This window comes from Enhydra lutris, unplaced genomic scaffold (assembly GCF_002288905.1).
Source record: "Enhydra lutris kenyoni isolate GAN:26980312 unplaced genomic scaffold, ASM228890v2 scaffoldscaffold25, whole genome shotgun sequence".
Lineage (NCBI taxonomy): Eukaryota > Metazoa > Chordata > Mammalia > Carnivora > Mustelidae > Enhydra > Enhydra lutris.
This window is the reverse complement of record NW_019154109.1, coordinates 359,860-379,418: the sequence shown is the minus strand read 5'-3', so window position 1 is coordinate 379,418 and position 19,559 is coordinate 359,860. Positions and strand designations below refer to the sequence as shown.

At 39.8% G+C, this 19,559-nt stretch overlaps 1 protein-coding gene across 1 annotated transcript; it reads right to left on the bottom strand.

Moving 5' to 3' along the window:
* Positions 1 to 14,387: 14,387 nt before the first annotated feature.
* LOC111151065 (YOD1 deubiquitinase) lies at positions 14,388 to 18,771 on the bottom strand. The gene is made up of 2 exons (XM_022508800.1): positions 18,310 to 18,771; positions 14,388 to 17,241 (listed from the first exon to the last, which is right to left on the bottom strand). The coding sequence occupies exons 1-2, from the start codon at positions 18,650 to 18,652 to the stop codon at positions 16,538 to 16,540; spliced, it is 1,047 nt and encodes a 348-aa protein (XP_022364508.1). The 5' UTR covers positions 18,653 to 18,771; the 3' UTR covers positions 14,388 to 16,537.
* Between the last annotated feature and the right edge of the window lie 788 nt (positions 18,772 to 19,559).

Here is a 19,559-nt window from a genome sequence, read left to right as displayed (position 1 = left end):
AGAAATTCCCAAGTAGGATATGTGAAACCCACAGCTAATTTGCAGGCTTAATTCTAACAATTAGATTAATCTTTTCCCATCTCATTTCCGTCTTGTAGCGATTCAAACTCTATTAACAAGATGACACATGCCTTCCATCTTTTCTCTTCCTGTGATCGTGGTTGGGTAGGAAGTAAGAAGTGCAATGATCCTGGGGCCAAGACAGAGAAGAAATGGGGCAGGACTAGTGAGGAGGAAGGAGGAAGTCTGGCATAACCAAGTACCTCTCAGCAGCCTATGGATAACAAGCTGACTGAGCACTGAAGGGTGGTGACCTCTCTTCGTGGTGTGTCACTCAAACATGTATGATGTGATAGTGGTGACAAAACAGGAAAGGCACCTCCATCCACATCAGCAGGAGTTCAGTGCAACTGGAGTTACACCCGTGGATGGAATCACCGAGTTGATCCAGCTTCGTAGACGTGAGATTTGAACATTTGCTAGAAAAATGAATTTGACTTAGGAGCATTAACCTCAAAGATGATAGCACTGTTTTATTTGTGAACGAACACAGCTTTTCAGTTTATAATAAAATTAATATAGTCAGGAAGGGTTCCTATCGTTTCACAGGTAGAACTAGGGACATAGACAAAATGATTGTTCTGTTCCTCTCTTTCCTTTTAGACATACATCTCTTACTGAAAATTATGAAATATTTCCAATACCCTTGCATAATAAACACCACCATACGAACACCCAGTTCAAGAAACAGAACATTGCAGTTGAAGTTACTTCCAAACTTTGCCCCCCCTTCCCTCCTACCTCCTCAAAACACACATATGCCCCCGCTGAAATGAACCACTATCCCAAATTTGATGTTCTTCCTTCTCCATATCTTTAAATGTTTTATCCTGGAATCTTTTTTGCTTTGCTTTTTTTGTTTGTTTTTCCTTGGAAAAATACCGAGTCTCTAAAGGTTTCAAGAGAATTGGAAAGGAGACCTGGACTAAGGGAAAGACAAGCCTTCCAAAATCAGAAACACTTAAAAACTAAGGCTCCACAGTTGATGTAGGTCACCATTTGAGGAGGAAAGTGTCATTGCTTTTTGTATTTGAATTCCTGTCTGATGACCTGTGTGAGGACTAATTAGAATCCAGTTGGCCTGACTCATCTACATCCTTCCTCCTTCTCCCTCCTATATGCTGTTGTGGTATGGTCATCTCCTTGACCTCAAGAGGCCAGTGTATGTTTTCCTTCCTCCGTACAACCTCCTACAGAGGCATCTCATTTCTCCTACACAAGGGCATTTCTCCTACACACACACACACACACACACACACACACACACACACACACACACTACTTCAAAACCAAAATGTACCACAATCATTGGTTAATCTTCCCCTTTTGTCCCTTATAAAATTGAGCTCTCTGCAAAATAGCTGTAGACCTCCATTCTAACCATTCATGATACCTATTCATTTACATTATAGTCACATCCTGTCAGTGTCTCTTTTCCTTTTCCTCTCCAAAGGAAAAATGAAGGGACTTTGAACATGTGTTACCATCATCCTTAAGAAACAAAGGGTGCCCACCAAGTTCACGGTATTGAGCATGATACTATATGCTGGGCCTGAGTGTTTTTCCAACATATCAGGGGAAGAGGAGATTTTATTCCTCAAGTAGTAGCAAGAGCTGGCTTTAAAGAGAAAACAGCTAGGGAAGGGTTCAGATGAGGGTGATTATAATTTGACTATAAGCCATGGAATTGATAGGCCATATTAAGACATTGAATAGATCACCAAGTTCTCACCAAACCGGTATTAATGTTAAGTCTAAAATAATTAGAGGGGAAATAAAGGGTCTAATTAAGTGGGCTGGATGAAGAAATTCTGAAATTAATCATGAAGTAGTTCTTGGGAGTAGATTTTTTTCCTCTCTTTTTTGAGATCAGTATCTCTTTGGCCCACCTACCATGGAAATTTGCAGGATTCAGCAGTCCTTTGCTTTCCAGTGCTAATGAAAGTTTGAGATCTGAGATCATCTGCTAGGATCAGACAGTTTTGCAAGTAATGCCAAATCTTAACATGTTTGAAACTGAGCTCATCTTGTCACCCCACGCTCACCCCAAACATGTTCTCTCTCCCCATGCCAGCTAATTGCATCGCCGTATTCTCACCCAGACTCCGTGCTTCGTAGAAGTCCTCCGCTATCTCCTGTGAGATCATTCCAGCTCTTCCTCCTCCCTATTCTGCTTCAGGACTGCATTAGTTGTGGGGTCGTGGACAATTGAAGATGTGACAAGACTACAGGAATGTCTTGTTTCACATCTTCCATTTTATAGGTGGATTTATAGATTATCTGAGTTCTTAATCCTCTCAATACTTGGATGCATTTTCATAGCATTCAGGATTAAATTCAAAGTCCCCATGTGACAGAGAAAGACCTTCATGAGCAGGCCCTACATGTTTCTCCTCTCACATATTCAGCCATCTTGTTTATTAGTCATATCTAATATTTCTGGAACTACCATGCTTTCATATTTCTGGGCCTTTGCACATGCTGTACCCTCTGCTTGTACACATTCCTTTGAATGAATTCCTGGCTTAGTCTTATCCTTCTTTCAAGTTTCAATTCAAATACCACCTTCTTTTGGAATGGAATGTTACTATAATCTCCTAACACAGCATATACATCTCTGAATTTAACCTACTAGGATATAACTGTCCTCTTTTCTCCCTGTAAAATTTGAATTCATGAAGACCATCAGATATTTCTCGGTGTAACTCCTCAATTGTATTATAGTAGTTATATATTAATGCCAAAACTGATGACGAACATTTTGGAAACTGAGGTGCTTTACTTAAGAAAATTGCCCTAAAACTTCATTTTTGGAGATCGTATTGGTAGACAAGTCATCTACAGCCACAATTTTGCTTATTATTTTTTCTGAATCTTGTTTTTTGACATACTATTACCCTGTACCTTCCCATTCCCGTCACATTTACAAGCCCACTTTCCTTTGCACCTGTTTTCTTCTTCTCTTTTGGTACAACAACAACAAAAAATGTTTTTCCAGTAAAATCCATGTGTGCTCTGGATCTCATCTCACAAACTCTATACTTGCATTCTTCTCTCTTACATTATCTTTCTGACCTTTCTACTAAAGTAATGCCCATCAGGAGCTGCTCAGATGGCTTAGTCAGTTAAGTGTCTGCCTTGGGCTCAGGTCATGATCTCAGGGTTCCGGGATCATGGAGCCCTGTTCTGGCTCCCTGCTCCCTCTGCTCCTCCCTGCTGCTTGTGCTCTTTCTCTCTGTTATCAAATAAATAAAATCTTTTTAAAAAGAGTTAAAAAATAATAATGCCCATCAGCATTTGAATATACAACACTTAAGTGTAGTGTTTCTGAAGTCAAACTGTCTGGTTTGATTCTCTGTTTCTTCACATAAAAAAATGCTACTGGGGCGCCTGGGTGGCTCAGTGGGTTAAAGCTTCTGCCTTCGGCTCAGGTCATGGTCCCAGGGTCCTGGGATCGAGCCCCGCATTGGGCTCTCTGCTCAGCAGGGAGCCTGCTTCCCTTCCTCTCTCTCTGCCTGTCTCTCTGCCTACTTGTGATCTCTCTCTGTCAAATAGATAAATAAAATCTTTAAAAAAAATGCAACTGACAGATGGGCTTTGAGATATACTATGTTTACTTTTCCTTTTCTATTTATCTTTTTTGTCCTTCCATTCTTGCCCACTGTGTAGGTCTCCTCTCAATATGTTCAAATACAGTATACGATTAGTTTCATCATGAAGAAAGATTTTCCAGAGCATTCCGATTTACTTCCATCTGGATAGGTTTTTCTCTAGACCATTGCATGGCTGTCATTTTCATATCTGTTTTCATCATCCTACTGGGAAAAATCCTTTTACCTCTTTCTTTTGTTGGACTAACTGGATCTCATATCTTCCTCTTTCCTGAGTTAGCTCTCTCAGTTTTGTTAAAACACATTTTCCAGTAGATTCCCAAGAAAGTGCATAAGATCATACATGTCTGAAATGTCGATTTATTTTTTTTTAAAGATTTTATTTATTTATTTGACAGAGAGAGAGACAGCAAGAGAGGGAACAGAAGCAGGGGGAATGGGAGAAGGAGAAGCAGTCTCCCCGCTGAACAGGGACCCCCCCCCCAATCCATGCGAGACTATCCCAGGACCCTGGGATCATGACCTGAGCCGAAGGCAGATGCTTAATGACTGAGCCATCCAGGGGTCCCTGAAATATCGATATTCTAGCTACACATTTGATTGATAGCTTGTCGGGGTATGGAATTTTAAGTATCATCTGCTAGCTTTCAGTACTGCTATTGCAAAGCCCAAAGAATCTATGATTCTAAGTTTAAGGCTTTCTGTTTTCAGTATCCTGAGTTTTCATAATGATGTGCTTTGGAGTGGAGTCTATATTCTGGGTACTCAGTAAATCCAGTCTGGAAATTCATGACATTCAGTATTTTCTTGAATTATTTCTTTGATGAATTCCTACTATGCATTTCTTCTCTTTCTCTCTTTCTTGTTCTTTCTTTAGGAACTTCTATTATTTGGATGTTATTGGACAACCTCCTGGACCTCAAACTCTTTGTTTTGGTACTGAGAGATTTCTCAAAATATCTACAATTTCTATTGTATTTTCAGTTTCCAAGAATTATTGTTTTTTTCTCTGAAATTTTATTACATTTTCTCCAGTTTTACTGATGCAAAATCTTATTACTTTAAGAACCTATATGTAAATATAATATTAGTGTCTTCCTGTCTCCGCAATTTCTAATTTCTCTAAGTCACTTTTTCCTTCTCTCGTTTTGGCTTCTGTGTTTCTTAACCGACTGAGCCACCCAGGCATCCCAGATTCTGTGTTTCTTATTAAAGAATATATTCCGATGTCTGATAATTCTTGGCTATCCACTCCAATTTAAGAATTTGTCAACAAAGAGCTAAGTTTTGAGGCACAGCTGGGCCTGGTTGACTGTAGACCTTGCTAAAGAGTGATCTCATAGGACCATTTGGTTGGAAAATCTTTGATGCCCACAATGGCCTGTTTGGATTCCTGAGAGAAGAGTTTTCCAAAATCCTTCCTGAAGGGCATCATTCTGGCAGCTGGCACTCTTGGATCCTATCGGCAGAGGAAGGTTATTTGGTCCCAGCATCTAGTGTATAAAAATGTCACTTCATCCCCTTAGCTTTAGCACAGAGAACCTACTTACCCCGAAAGGGGATGTAGCAAGCAAGCTCTTAGCTGCTCTGAGAGGGAGAGAAGATCTGAGAGGTCTTACTGTTTCTTAACCAGACTCTTCAGTCATCTTCCTGATTTTTTTCCCACCTCTGTTTTCAGGGGTCCTAATGCCACCGATCCTTGAATTTTTGAGGGGGATCTTCATGGAAAAAGTAGGGTTGCTGGCTTAGGATCAGCTTTTCCAAATGTGCTAGGTCACTTACTACTCACCCAACTGCCAGCTAGCTTCCAAAATTTTGTTGCTATTTTTCATCCCACCATCTCTTTGTCCTTCAGTTTTATGCTTTTCAATAACTCCCATAGAGTTACTGTGAAGATTACATGAGGTAATACATGAAACATGCTTATAACATTGTAAGCACTCAACAAATACTATTATAATTATTGCCATCCCATCACTTAAATAGGTTCCTGCAGCAGCCACCTCCTAACTGGTGCTCCACTTCCATTCCTTCAATCCATTCTCCTGAGGGCAGTTCAAAGAACTTGGGAGAAACCTAAATCGAATGTTTTACTTAATGTGCTATGATGTCCTCCCAGTTATCTTAGGATAACTTGATTTTTCATTTTTATTTAATTTTTTATTTTTTAGAGAGAGAGAGAATGTGTGAGCCAGGGGGTGTGAAGCGACAGAGGGAGAGAATCTTTTTTTTTAAAGATTTTATTTATTTATTTGACAGACAGAGATCACAAGTAGGCAGAGAGAGAGAAGGGGAAGCAGGCTTCCTGGCGAGCAGAGAGCCCGATGCAGGGCTCGATCCCAGAACCCTGGGATCATGACCTGAGCTGAAGGCAGAGGCTTTAACCCACTGAGTCACAGAGGTGCCCCGAGGGAGAGAATCTTAAGCTGACTACATGTCCAGCACAGAGCCCGACACAGGGCTCGATCTCACAACCCAGAAATCATGACCTTGGATAAGTATCCAATCAGGAGTTGGATACTTAAACAACTGAGCCACCCAGGCACCGCAGGATAACTTTATTCTTGTTATACATTGATTTCATTCATTCATAGGCTCGTTCATCCAAATATGTAATGAATATTCCCTACGTGTCCAGTAGTTTGTTAGGTGCTGAGAATACAGTGGTAATAAGGGAGAACTGGTCCCTACCCTTGTGGACAGACTATTTGGGGACACACCAATGGCTAGACCAGCCTGGAAAATGTTTCATTTCCTCCTGCAGTGTAGTGTTTGCAAATGCTGTACCCCTTACTCTTCAAATGACTAACTCCTATTCATGCTTCAGGTTTCAACTTAGTCATCTTCTCAAAAAGACTTTCTCAGATTCACCACCTTTTTTTTTTTTTTTAAGATTCTATTCATTTATTTGACAGAGATCACAAGTAGGCAGAGAGGCAGGCAGAGAGAGAGAGAGGAAGAAGCAGGCTCCCTGCCAAGCAAAGAGCCCAATATGGGACTCCATCCCAGGACCCTGAGATCATGACCTGAGCTGAAGGCAGAGGTTTAAACCTCTGAGCCACCCAGGCGCCCCCCACATTATTCTCCTCCTAATTAGAATCTCCACCCTCCCCACATTATTCTCCTCCTAATTAGAATCTCTACCCCCTGCCACATTATTCTCCTCCTAACACCTGTATTTTTTTTAACTTTTTTAAGATTTTATTTATTTATTTGACAGCGAGAGATCACAAGCAGGCAGAGAGGCAGGCAGAGAGAGAGCAAGGGAAGCAGGCTCTCCGCTGAGCAGAGAGCTCAATGAGGGGCTCGATCCCAGGACCCTGAGATCATGACCTCAGCCGAAGGCAGAGGCTTTAACCCACTGAGCCACCCAGGTGCCCCCAAAACATATTTTTTTTAATGTTCAAACATTTACTGTGGACCAGGAACTTTGCTAGAGGCTGGGGATAAAGCCCCTGTACTAGAGAAGCCAGTGTCTTAGTTGGAGGGGATATTATATATAAAAACACATATATCATGGACAAATGTCACATCAAGTGGTGGTGAGGGCCATAAAAAAAATCAGAGAGATGGGGGTAACTTGGGAGGTGGGAGATCTAGAGAGGAAATCAGGGAGGCCCTAACACCCATATTTCTAATTCTTTATAGCGTAGTTTGTGTTCCCCCAACCCAGGTATACCGAGCACCAAGGGCAGTTCCTGAAACTTAGCATTCAAAAATGCTTAGTGAATGAGTGACTATCCTTGTCAAATCCCAAGGTATTTGACAGCATACAAGAAATAGCTCGATAAGGGCTTGTTAAATTAAACTGCATAATTTATCACAGATAAATTATGACATTAGTTGCTCCTCGCCAAATCCAAGATGGTTTTCTCATTCTTCATTGTTACACATTAAGAGTAAGAAAAATAAGGCTGGTTCATAAAGGACGGATCTAATAGGAAGAGTCACTTTGGCAGAAGGTCAATATAATTCAGAGTCTGCTCCATAGTTTTGGTGGTTTAAAACCTTGGTTTGATCAGCTTGCTACATACTAGTCAAGCTCCAAGAGAAGTAATTCAAGGCAATAAAATTCCCAAGAGAAAGACTTATCAATTCCAATGCGAAAGACTTAAGTTATAGCAGAAGGAAGTTGGGAATTCTAATAGGTGTAATGTCCCATGCACAATCAGGATGAGTAATTTTGTGAAATATCCTATATAAAGGACTCTAAAAAATTCTTATTCCAGATGAGATCAGGCACATGTATGGTATGGCTATAGGTATGGTTACAGGTATAGGCATGGCTATAGACAACTATTCTTATTCCACAAGGGACACACTTTCTACTTAATTCAGTATAAATATCCAACAGAACTGAAATGAACTGTGCTAGAAATATTCATGGTTACTTGAAAAGGTGCTTCTTCCTTCTGGACTTTTAAAAATAAACATTGACAAATTCTTGCTACATCCCCCCACCATTAATGATAGAAAAATTTTATTATTACATCATTTGTTTCATACCTGGTATTTTCAAAATTATTTCTTCTCCTCTTTCTCCTTTTTTTAAATATAGATTTTATGGCAGCTGTTTCTTGATTATCATGGGAAAGGTGTTGCTGAGGACTTCCATATCCTGTAACATTGGACAAGGTAATTCAAACAAACTTCCCTTGCTGAAGCAGTGTGGATCTAAAAATATAGTAAAGAATTGGAAGAATTGCCAGGCATGGAACAGGATGAGAATAGAAGACAGTTGTGGGGCCCCCAACATTTGGGACAACTTTTCCCCTGGAGATACTTCTCTCTGCCAGAATGGGTAGCCAAGATCCTGAGGGGTGCTTCTGACAGCTTCACATAAGCAGGGGATCAGGGATGGGAGTCTGGGATCCACCAACAGATGGGACCTAGTGGACCACCCTTACTGAGGTTCGGAATTCAAAGAGCTGCCCTGGAGGAGTGAGCATGAACACTTTGAACACTAGCTGTGTCAGACTTACAGTTGTGCTGATGTCTATATACTCTACTTTATGAGCCAATTAAGGGATTATCAGGAAAAATTTTGTGCATACTTTGTATTTAACTTCAGTGTTGACTTTGAACCAAGTAAGCTTCAAACTTGAAAGTCATAGCTTTCAACCCACTGCAGTTATTCAATTGCAGGGTTTTAGAACATGGCCAAGTCACTGAGACACCTGCTCTGATGTCTTAAGGTTCACTAATGAAGCCCATCAATGTAATACAGAGAAATGCCATCAATAAGATCAGAAAACTCTTCTTGATGTACAGAAGGAATTTTAGAGGATAGAAAGGCAGAGCAACAGTTAAGAGGCAATCACAAAAGCAGAGGATTGATTTGTTCACGGCTTCTTGCTCACGAATTCTTGACTTTTTTTAAACTCACACATAGGAAAATCGTAACTTTAGTGAGTTTAGGGAAGTATGTTCCTGATTGGCACTTGATTCCATCAGATACAGTCAAAATTGTCTAAAAACACAATAGAGACAAAGGCAATCTGCATTAGAACAAATTTTTTTAAATAGAAAAAGTATTTGGGATGCTTACCTTTCTATTCTTGAACCTCTCACTTTAGGCTTAGCGATATTATAAGATAAGCATAGTATAGACTTCTGCCACACATCTAAGGCCTGCTTTGCAGCCTCTGCTGGGTTACTAAATCAGAACCCAAGTCACTCCTTTTTAAACACTAATGGGATGGAAAACACAAAACAGAGGAAATTTGATTTTCCCCTAGGGAAGAAGTTCCTTGTGTAAGTATCTATTTATTTCACAACTAGCCCTTGAAACAGAATTTTCAAGATGTCAGGGACCAAATGACCTCTAGCTCTGTTTCTCACAAGGCAGGAGGCTCTATAATGGCACTCGAGCTCCGGTGTTAAAGCATCCCCTTCTGTTTGTATTAGGTTTCCATGGTAAGCTTTATTTTCCAATATTCACCCCTTATTGGTCTGAGTTCTTTCTTCTAGAGCCTTAGAGCATAAATCTACTTCACTTTCACCCAATGCTTCCCAGAATGTGAAGTTGTCCAATCAACCTGAGATCTCTTTTCTCTTCTCCAGTTCCTTCAGCTATCACGAGTTGTCAAACTTTAGTTTTTCATGATGTTTTACATGTGAAATCCTCCCCGTCCAAACCCCTAACGCAATGTGACTAAAGCAGTATACATTAACACAACTGCTTCCCTTTCCTCTAGATCTCTTAACTACTAAATGCAACTGTTTCTGCAGCCCAAGTCACGTCACCCTGTTGGGATAGACTTCAGATTAAAATATCATTGCTATTTCTTCACCACATCAACTACAGAGCAGTTTTACCTGTGCTGGACTCATATAATAGACTGTTTTAGAACTTCAGGGCAGGGTTTCACATTTGTGATTATTCAATCCTGGGCTTTTTCAGCCTGTTGAGAGTTTTGAATTTTCATTCATTGTACTATCAATATCAGTCTCATATATATATACACACACACACACACACACACACACACTTTAAGATTTTACTTATTTATTTATGGGAGAGAGAGACAGAGCGAGCACACAAGCAGGGGGAGCGACAGGCAGAGGGAGAAGCAGGCTCCTTGTTGAGCAGAGAGCCCCATGTGGGACTCGATCCCAGGACCCTGAGATCATGACCTGAGCCAAAGGCAGATACTTAACCAACTGAACCACCCAGGCACTCCTCTTCTGGATTTACATTATCTGCAAATTTAATAACGGTCTTTAAGTAGTGGATGGAAAGGGATTGCATGAGGCCAAGGACGTAGGACTGACCTAAGTCATCAAAGGTCTCTGAAAGTTGATATGGACTCATTTAAACAACTGTGGTTATAGTGGTGGTTCTCAAACTTTATCATGCATCAGAATCTGAACAGATTGTTGGCCTCATTTCTGATTTCTGAGAATTTGCTTCTCTAACAAGTTCCCAGGTAATACGATGAGCACACTTCAAGAAGCATTGCTTTATGGGTATAGTTACTTGTTTAACAAGCTGCCATCACACAGTCCCTGAGATTCCTTACAGACCTTTTTAATGAGGTTTGGTTGACTTATTCTTAGGCTGGATTTATGCTGACCACCCCTCACCCCCAAATGAATTTTGTCCTGGTGCACAAATGGATTAGATTACATCGTGGTTCCACTTCTAGATTTTTAAAGCTTCAGTGAGAAGGAAAGGGTAAGTAGTTCAAGTTAGAGTCTTAAACTCCATTAAGTCAATTCCAGGAACTTCAGTGTTGTTTCCAGTAACTCCAGTGTTGTTTCAAATAAGATTAGAGAAGTTTTCCCACAGAGATGTTGCAGTATCCGAAGAGATCTAAGTTCACATCGATCTTAGTCTATTAGAAATGAAAGGCACCATTTGGCCTTCCCACAATTACTCAGCAAGACACTGACTTTACGTCTTTTGGGAGCTGAATGCATATCAGAAAGTTTGTGGTCAAGGAAGGAAAATTTCAAATGTCCTCCGGTGTCAAAAAGAAGAAACATTGTAGTTTGTCCTGTCAAAGCCATTAAGATTCCACCTACAGAGTGAGATTGGGCAGATGTTGGTACCCTAGTCAAATCAGTGGCCCATTAGCTTTTGGTAATAAAAATGTAACGAGTGTGGCGGCCGTCCACTGGTCCTTTGTCCTCAACCCAAAATATGCTCAGACAACAATATTTTCACTCCATTTATTCCTTCAAAACAAGTCACTTCATACAGCATCAGGTATTTAAAATCACAGACCTCATAAATAAAATCAATTCATCTTAATGACAATGGCAAAATCACATGAGTTGTACAAAATGAAGTAAGACATCTCCCAGGTAGCAGCAGTGCATGAACTTTGAAAAAATGCTGGCAAATAGACAAAAGAACAATTTTTAAACAAGAAAACACTGTCTATCTTTATGAAGAAACATATGCCAAGAAACAGAACTTCTGTTTTGCCCTTACCTACTACTTTTTCAAGTCATGTGCTAAGCTCTGAATTTGACAATCCATGGTTTCCTTTTTGCTTCAGGACTCTCCACCTCCCTCGCCTCCCCTCCATCAATACAGGAAATAGAGGACTACTGTTATTCTCTATCCTTTTTGACAAACTTATACATATTTATTTTGCATTTTAAGCTGAATTCAATACTTCTTTAAAGGGAAAACATTACTCTTTGCTAAGGAAATTGTTTTTCCTGTAAACAGCTGGAGTCCTGAATGGCACCAAGATGAACTGGAAACCTGACAAGAATTAGGTGCCCTGGTCCTTTAAGTAACTTATGGGCTACAACTTACTGCATATCCTATACCAGGTCTAAGAGCAGGCTCATGTAATCTTAGTAGAAATTCTATACCTTCCTTAGGCTAACTTGTTACCTACAACTTAACCATATCATATCTTCATATCATATTATATCCCTAAGCAACTAGATGTGGCTATTTTTGAAAGTATAAAAAGGTATCATAGCAAAATGCTTCTATTCATGGTTTATATATTAATGACAAGTTTGTCAGTTATGGCCCTGCTACCTTCTATGCCAAGAAATGGGTAAGAAGGGTTAGGAAGACACAATGCATTGCTTGAAAAGTTTTTCAAAGCGTGTTCATGACTAAGGAATGTATCCATTTGAGGACCTTTCTGTTTAAGTGGTACTTCATCCCCCTTTCTCTTTAATCTAAAATAGCAGTCTCCTTTAAATTCACATGGACCAAGACCTAAATCAGCACCCCACAACTCAGTATCAATATAACAATTTCTTCAAAGTCAAATATTCAAAGCTTTGTAAACAAAATGCCAGCTAATTTTTGGAAGAGAAACAAATAAAACCCTTTCCCACAATCAGGCAAGGTTTATAGTCTAAATTGAGTTAAATGTGCTGAAATATTATAACTCTTAGTAAGAAAACATCTTTAATGAACTAGCTTATTCAAATCAAGTGTTTCACTTTAGACTTAAAAATGACACTTTTAAGGCTAAAAAATCAGCTCCCTTAAAGTAAGTTTGCTTAGAAACAAATGAAGAGTTTTAAGAATCTAATCTTTTCTAAGTTGGTACAGTCACCTTTTTACTACAAGGACAAATTTGAATACTGCACTGTAAAATGAGAAAGAATAATCACATTATACAAACAGGTAACTTTTTGAATGCTAGGGCACAGAGCATGCTCCTAAGTTATTGAAACCAAGTTCCACGGTTATCAAAAACCAGAATGTTTTACCACTGGATACAATACACACTGATGGCAATTGTTGATTAAGAAGAGCTGATTGTTAGCAGCTCAAGAATTGTATTTTAATGCCTTGAGCAAGATCCCTGGAGAGGGCGAACATGTAAACTTACTTCGTATTTTTTTAAAGTGCTGCAAATAATAACAAACGTGTGTCTCAACACATGACAGAACATAAATCTTAATATATGAAAGTTTAAGAAGGCCACCTGATCCATAAAGAAAACAATTACTCTACTTTTACTTACTCCTCATTCTAACTTTCTCAAAAAAGACACAGAAAACTATGTTTAGCTAGGGCAACTTGCAACATCCATGTTTTAATGCCTACACAGCATAGAAAGCATATGCTAGATAAGCAAGTTGGGTGTGGGCACTTAGGGGCATTTATAGAGAGATAACACAGTAATGCATTCTTGATGATGACTTTGCTGGGCTTCAACTTCATGGATTAATCAACTGGCATGATTGTATTAGTTTTTGCCAACAGGGTCAAGCTGACCAGCAGCCAAACTTTCAAGGGTATTCCTTGACGACGCTCATTTTTCAAGGAAATAATATTAATCATATTTCATGGGAAATAATTAAGAAACCAACTAGGAATGATTAACAAAAGATGTACCACACTGATGTCCTTCTATGGCTGTCACATCACAAAATTCCCAGGGATAGTAATTTTAACCTCTGAAAACATTCTACCTAGAAGTGCATCTTTACCGCCCTACACCAGATCTCTAAGTCCAGAGCAAACTATACTCATTTGAATTAAAAAAATATTCTTGCGTGGCACTCAAAAATGGAATAAATGGAAGAAGGGTTTCATTCTGCTCAAGTACAAATTTAAAGAAAAAGTTTCTTTTGATCCTGCTGCAAGTACTAAATCCATAGGTTTCAAAATTCTGAAGATTAGCATTTACATACATTAATAAACTAACCTCAAGACTATACTAAGTGCAGTAAAACAAAAAAATCTTTAGATTCTGTGAGGTTTATAAGCTTGAGTTTACAAAGAACACAAGTTTAGGTTTTGAATCCTCAATAACTAAATCAAATTGTCTGCAAATAATGCATCATCTTGGATTTTCCAAGATCAGAACATTCAAGTCTAGTGCTGAATTTCAGCAATGGATTAATTTATAACTCATTATTGAGAGCCATTTGACTGAGTTATCGGTGTCCAGTTGGTGAATGGACAACCCAGGTAACAGGTAAAATAGAGTAAGATCCCTGGAATCAACACTTGACACTTGCTATGGAAGTATAAGCTTAAATATGGAAACAAAAACACTTAAAATGAAGGGGCTTAATTTTATAAAATATCAGGTTCTATTTCTTTCTTTTTTTTTTTTTTTTTTTAAGATTTTATTTATTTATTTGAGAGAGAGAAAGAATGAGAACGAGAGGGAGTGGTCAGAGGGAGCAGCAGACTCCCCACCTAGCAGGAAGCCCGATGTGGGACCCGATCCTAGGACTCCAGGATCATGACCTGAGCCAAAGGCAGTCACCCAACCAACCGAGCCACCTAGGCGCTCTCAGCTTCTATTTCTATTTGTTAAATTAATCCAATGTAGATAAAATATACTCAATTTTAAAGTGACAGAAATTTATGTTGGAAAACATATCAATACTCGCTCGGTACATTATAAATTACTCAATAAATATTTGTTGCATGAATAAACTTTTCTAAAATTGCAGTAAGCAAATGTCAAGTTTGGCTCCTTAAGTACCTAAGACAGGAAGGCAAGCTTCAAGAATAATGACATGTAAAGCTCAATTTGATGCATGTTACCCAGTGATATACTGTTAACTTCTAGTTTTAAAGGTAATTATTTTCCGGGGAAAATAAGAGATACAAAAATCTTTAGACCAAAATGACAGCCAGGTACAAAGAGATCTTCAAACATATTCATTTGTACATAGTATGATTGCCAAACATTAAGTATCGCAAGCTTACAAGTGCTATTTGTTAAGGCTCAGTAAAAATAGAAAGTTAAACCTTTAAGTTACACTGACCATAACTTATAATGCCTAAAGCAGCTATTCACAAAATCGGTACTTAAGAAATGTCACCTAATGATTTCAAGCATACTTCATGAATTCTTCCTTAAAAGAATTTTCCACTAAATTGTTTACAGGCTCCTTAATTTTATACGACCACCTCCGCCAAGGGAAAGTGCTAAAAGTAAATCTCAATTTAAAAACATTTGCAAGAAGATATGCTAAAAGAGAAAGAAGTGCTTTAAAGTATAGCATTGGTTTTGAAAGTGAGATACTTCATCAAAAAATGAGGCCAAGATAATGAAACTTCACAACAAGCCTCTTCACATTTTGTGAGATAATACATAACAAATTATAATTTAGCATCCCTGATCTTCGGAAGAATTAAGAAAAGAGGTAGAAAACTTTTATCTGGAAGATCTCATAGTGAAGCTAGTTTTAGAGGGTGTGCCTTGCAGTTTAGCCCACCAAGCAAATGACTACACATCTACTATTAGGAAGAAGCAGAATTCCAAAAAAGCTGAATAAGGCAAGGATTTAAAAACTGTCGCATTTTGGTAGTGAAACAAATTCAATGTTATTATCCAAACTACTAAAACTCTTCAAAAGCCAAAGTAAAAGATTGTAGATAAGCAAAGTGCTAATTGTCAGAAATGTGAAATTATTCAAAAGAGCATTAGTGGCCAGATAAGGCTAGCATGGAAAAAAATATTGTTTAGTTGAGCGAAAGATCTCACAAAAACCAAATCAAAGCACAGCATTATCACTTTAGACGAAGGCTGTTTTTTAGGAGTCGAGAAAAAAGCTGAGGAAAGTTAATCCTCCTAGACAAATCTTTATGTAAAAAACCAAAAATCAAGCACTCAATTTCAAGAAACTTGCATTAAAAAATAAATACCCTGCTTAATTTAAATGTTTTATCTAACGAGACAAACATCAATAAATGAGTTGTGTTAAAACATGAGGCCTACGGTCTTTTAAAGCTTTAGTAAGCTGCTCAGGCACCTTTTCCCTCATACATTCTACTTTTATACACTAGAAATCCTAAATTGGGCACTATCAGTTCCTTAGGTAACATTCTCAAGGAACACACTCATCCCTGTAAAAATTGCTTGTAAGGTACTTATAACTGATTAAGTACATACTTATAAAGTCTACCAAATCGTAATATAAAATCGGTTTTGACAATTCTGAGTATCTTCATTCGAGGAATCAATTCATAATTTAGAAACTATTAACTTAATCAGAGTTTTTAAAAGGACTCAATTATGGAGACATCATGGTTTATGTCCAGTGGCCTCTAGCGAGGCCTTCCGCATTACTCAAAATATGAAGTTGTTTTCTTCTACAGGTTAATGCTGCTGGGTGCTAGTTTACAGTACTAAAATTCCGATCTTCAGGTTAATGTCAGTAGGTAGCAAGGACCACCTATTCTGTGACCCCAGTAGAGAAAGGGCATGTATCACCACTGTAGACACACATCTGTAAACTTGCACACTAATTTTAATCTTAACAAGGAATTTCAGTGTCTTAGTGGTTTTAAGTTAAAAAGACGGTTCAAGCATTGTGTCCTTTTGTTCTTTACGGTTACGAATAGCTTATTGGAAAACCCAGAGCCTTCTGGATCTGTGAGGTAGTTGGCGGCAATCCTCATCATGCATAGATCACACTTCTCCGAAGTTGGTATGGCCTGTTTCCTTGGCATGGTCCCTTGCTTCTGCTTGTCCAGTTAATCCCTTCTGACATACCATGCATCTCAGGGTGAAGCGGTTTACATCAGTAAATTGTCTCTTTCTTCTAGCTTCATCTGCTAATTCCAGTGCTTGTACGAGAACAATATCATCATTAGAGGAGAAAATGGTCAGAGGCGGGGTGTCTGGGTCAGGGAAGTTACGCTGAAGTGGATCATAGTGGATGCCATCATATATAAGCAGGACCCTTTTGGTATATCCTGCATCTTCCCCAAAACGATCAATTCTTACTGTCTGTGTATCCACTACACATATTTCACACTGATAAAATTTAGACAAAATTGATATCTCAATAGCTCCTCCCCAAGTATCATCCCTTTTGATCCAGTCACAGTACTCTTGATTTGTTTTTCCCAGGATTGCCTCACTATAGAAGTCTGGATCACTTGCTACAATTTGTGCTATGAGGCGTCTCATCTCAGGGGCACAAGCTGGATTCAAGACTCCACCTTCTACAACATAGTATACACTGGTAAAGAGGCAAGAGTTGTCTGCTGGGACCACAGTTCTGTTAAGCACAGGCAAAGTTTCCCTGACGTAACTAGGAGCACCATGTTTTGTAAATGCAGGTGACGTTTTGGGCCTGGTTTGGTCTTCTTCAACGATGAGCATGTCGCCTGTTAAAAATAAAACAAATCCAGAACTGCAGAGAAATTACTGATGAAACTGGTTGTTCACTAGCCAAGTCCTTAAAGTTACAAACTGAAGGAGCTGAAGTATTAACTGGGTTACTAGGGAGAATACGAACAGGCAAACAGGCAACCAGTAACACTTCTTGTTCACTCCTTCTCCGTAAAGATGAAAACAGAACAAAGAAGAAAAACATCTTAGGCTACATTCCAATTCAGTGAAGGAGCCCTGGTTATACACCTTTTTGCTTACTTAAAAAGATATATTTCAAGAACAAAATTTCCTTAATGCTTCCTCTCTGCATTCTGAAAGCACAATCTTCCAAAAAGTGTTCACCCTAGACTAGACCACTAGGGGGTTCTCGTTCCTCTGAAACTTAACATAGCCGCCCTGTTAAGTGTTTACAGGATCTTTGACACAACAGCTGAAAGCGTTTAATGATCAATATTGCTATTCAAGTTTTAATACTGGACAGAAATAACTGCTACTGTTTAGAATCTGAAAGGGCCTCCAGTGGATGTGTAAAACCATACTCTAAAATGAGTATGCGCGAAGTGATTGTTTATCGAAGTATACGCGAAGGTGATTGCAAAAAACAACCGGGGAAGCAAAAAAAAGAAAAGTGTCCTGAACACTTCAGACCTGCTATCTTCTTCCAGGTTATGGGGGAAAGAGCCACCAGGACAGAGAAAATAGATCTCATTTTTCTTTTTCTTTTCTTTCCTTTTTTTTTTTTTTTTTTTTTTTTTACTTTTGTGGATACAGAAGGAAAAACAAAATGAATGAGACGTTTTCAAGGTAGACTGAAGAAAGGGGGGCTCCGAGGCTTTGGGCTTCTCATATAGGTTGAGTCCTCGATCTCTCTTCCCATCATATATAAAGTCGAGGACTTGCTAGCCACTTGCCCGGCCTCCGTCAGAGTTCTCCGTTATTTAACCTATCTTTATCCCTGTTCTTAAACCCCCCAAATGACCCACAGACCAGTTCTCTGTTCTCCCCCACGCCCCTCTTCGTCCTCCCAGGGTTTTCCCTGGCCCCGGGCTCAATTCCCTTACCTGACTGGATGGGCAAATCCCCAAGAATGGTATCCTCGTTGCTGAGGTCCAGGCATTCGGGCGGGTATCCGACGAGGATTCGCTGACAGCCGGGGGCGATCCCGGTGATGGCGGCAATTTGGCTCTGGAGTTCCCGCACTCGGGTCCGGCTAGACAACCCCTGCAAAACATGGGTGCCATCCTTGGCTTTGCAGCGGAGCCGCCACATCGTGTCGGTCCAGCTGCCCGCAGGCCCCACAGCGGTGGGGCCAGCTTTGGTCCCGGCAGCAGGTCGGCCAACGCCGCCGGGGCAACCAGCCGCCGGATAGACTCCAAAATGGCCACCCTTTGCCGGGCCAAACATCGCGAGAAATCGCTGGTGGCCACAGATGTCGCGATACTTTCCGGTAGCGTAAGCTTTTAGGGCTTTAAGGAGCGCGAACTCTCTTAAAGTGACAACTAACTCACTGCGACCAACCCTAGGGAGCCAAAGGATGAAGATTTATCCGTATTCCTAAAGTACCAGTGGCTTTGCTACCTGTAGAGTAAGTGCGGTGCCTTGTGCGTTGGCAGCATATATGCTCAAGGAGAGAGGGCGGAGGAAGGAGTCCTGAATCTGGTACATCGGAATGTAATCTTGTGTTAGATCGGTAATTATTAAATTGGGGCTTCCAAATCACACGGCAAAAATAGAATCATCGTTCAGAACGCAAACGAATGCCAAGAATGGCCAGTGAGTCAAGAGACCTGCCAAAACAACCAGACACTCGTGACCAGGCTCATGGCTGCAGCAAACATTGACTCATTGAGGTTAAGGAAACCGGACTGGCCTTGCCACCTTGACGCCGTAATTTGAAAAGTCCCATTTGCCACATCAGAAAGCGCAGTATGAGGTCAGCATCTGGGCCTAAGGCAATTGCTACATTTGGGTGGTAGCAGTATAAGGAGGAGGAGAGAAGAGGACTAATGTGTGTCATCAGGATTCCAGTTCAGGCCCTGGGTGTACTGATAGGAAGACGACTCCATTCTTGACTTTAGTATTGCAAGTACTGTCATCGGGACAGAGGGTCAGGAGTAAAAGGTCCATAACCATTGAATTTCACAGCCACGTGATAATGCTAGACTATGTGACTTTTTCCAACCCTGTGTCCCTAGAACCAAGGACTGTGCCTCCCATATAAGTGCTCAATACAAACCTGCCGAATGGATAAAGGCAGTTGTACTGGGGCAGATAAGGCAACCATAACGCAACACACTGGGAATTGTAAAAA

Excerpts from the sequence above, each read along its gene's own strand:
- LOC111151065 (XM_022508800.1), bottom strand. The coding sequence starts at position 18,652 with ATGTTTGGCCCGGCAAAGGGTGGCCATTTTGGAGTCTATCCGGCGGCT. Across the intron at positions 17,242-18,309 it reads GGATTTGCCCATCCAGTCAG|GCGACATGCTCATCGTTGAA; the intron begins GTAAGGGAATTG and ends TATTTTTAACAG.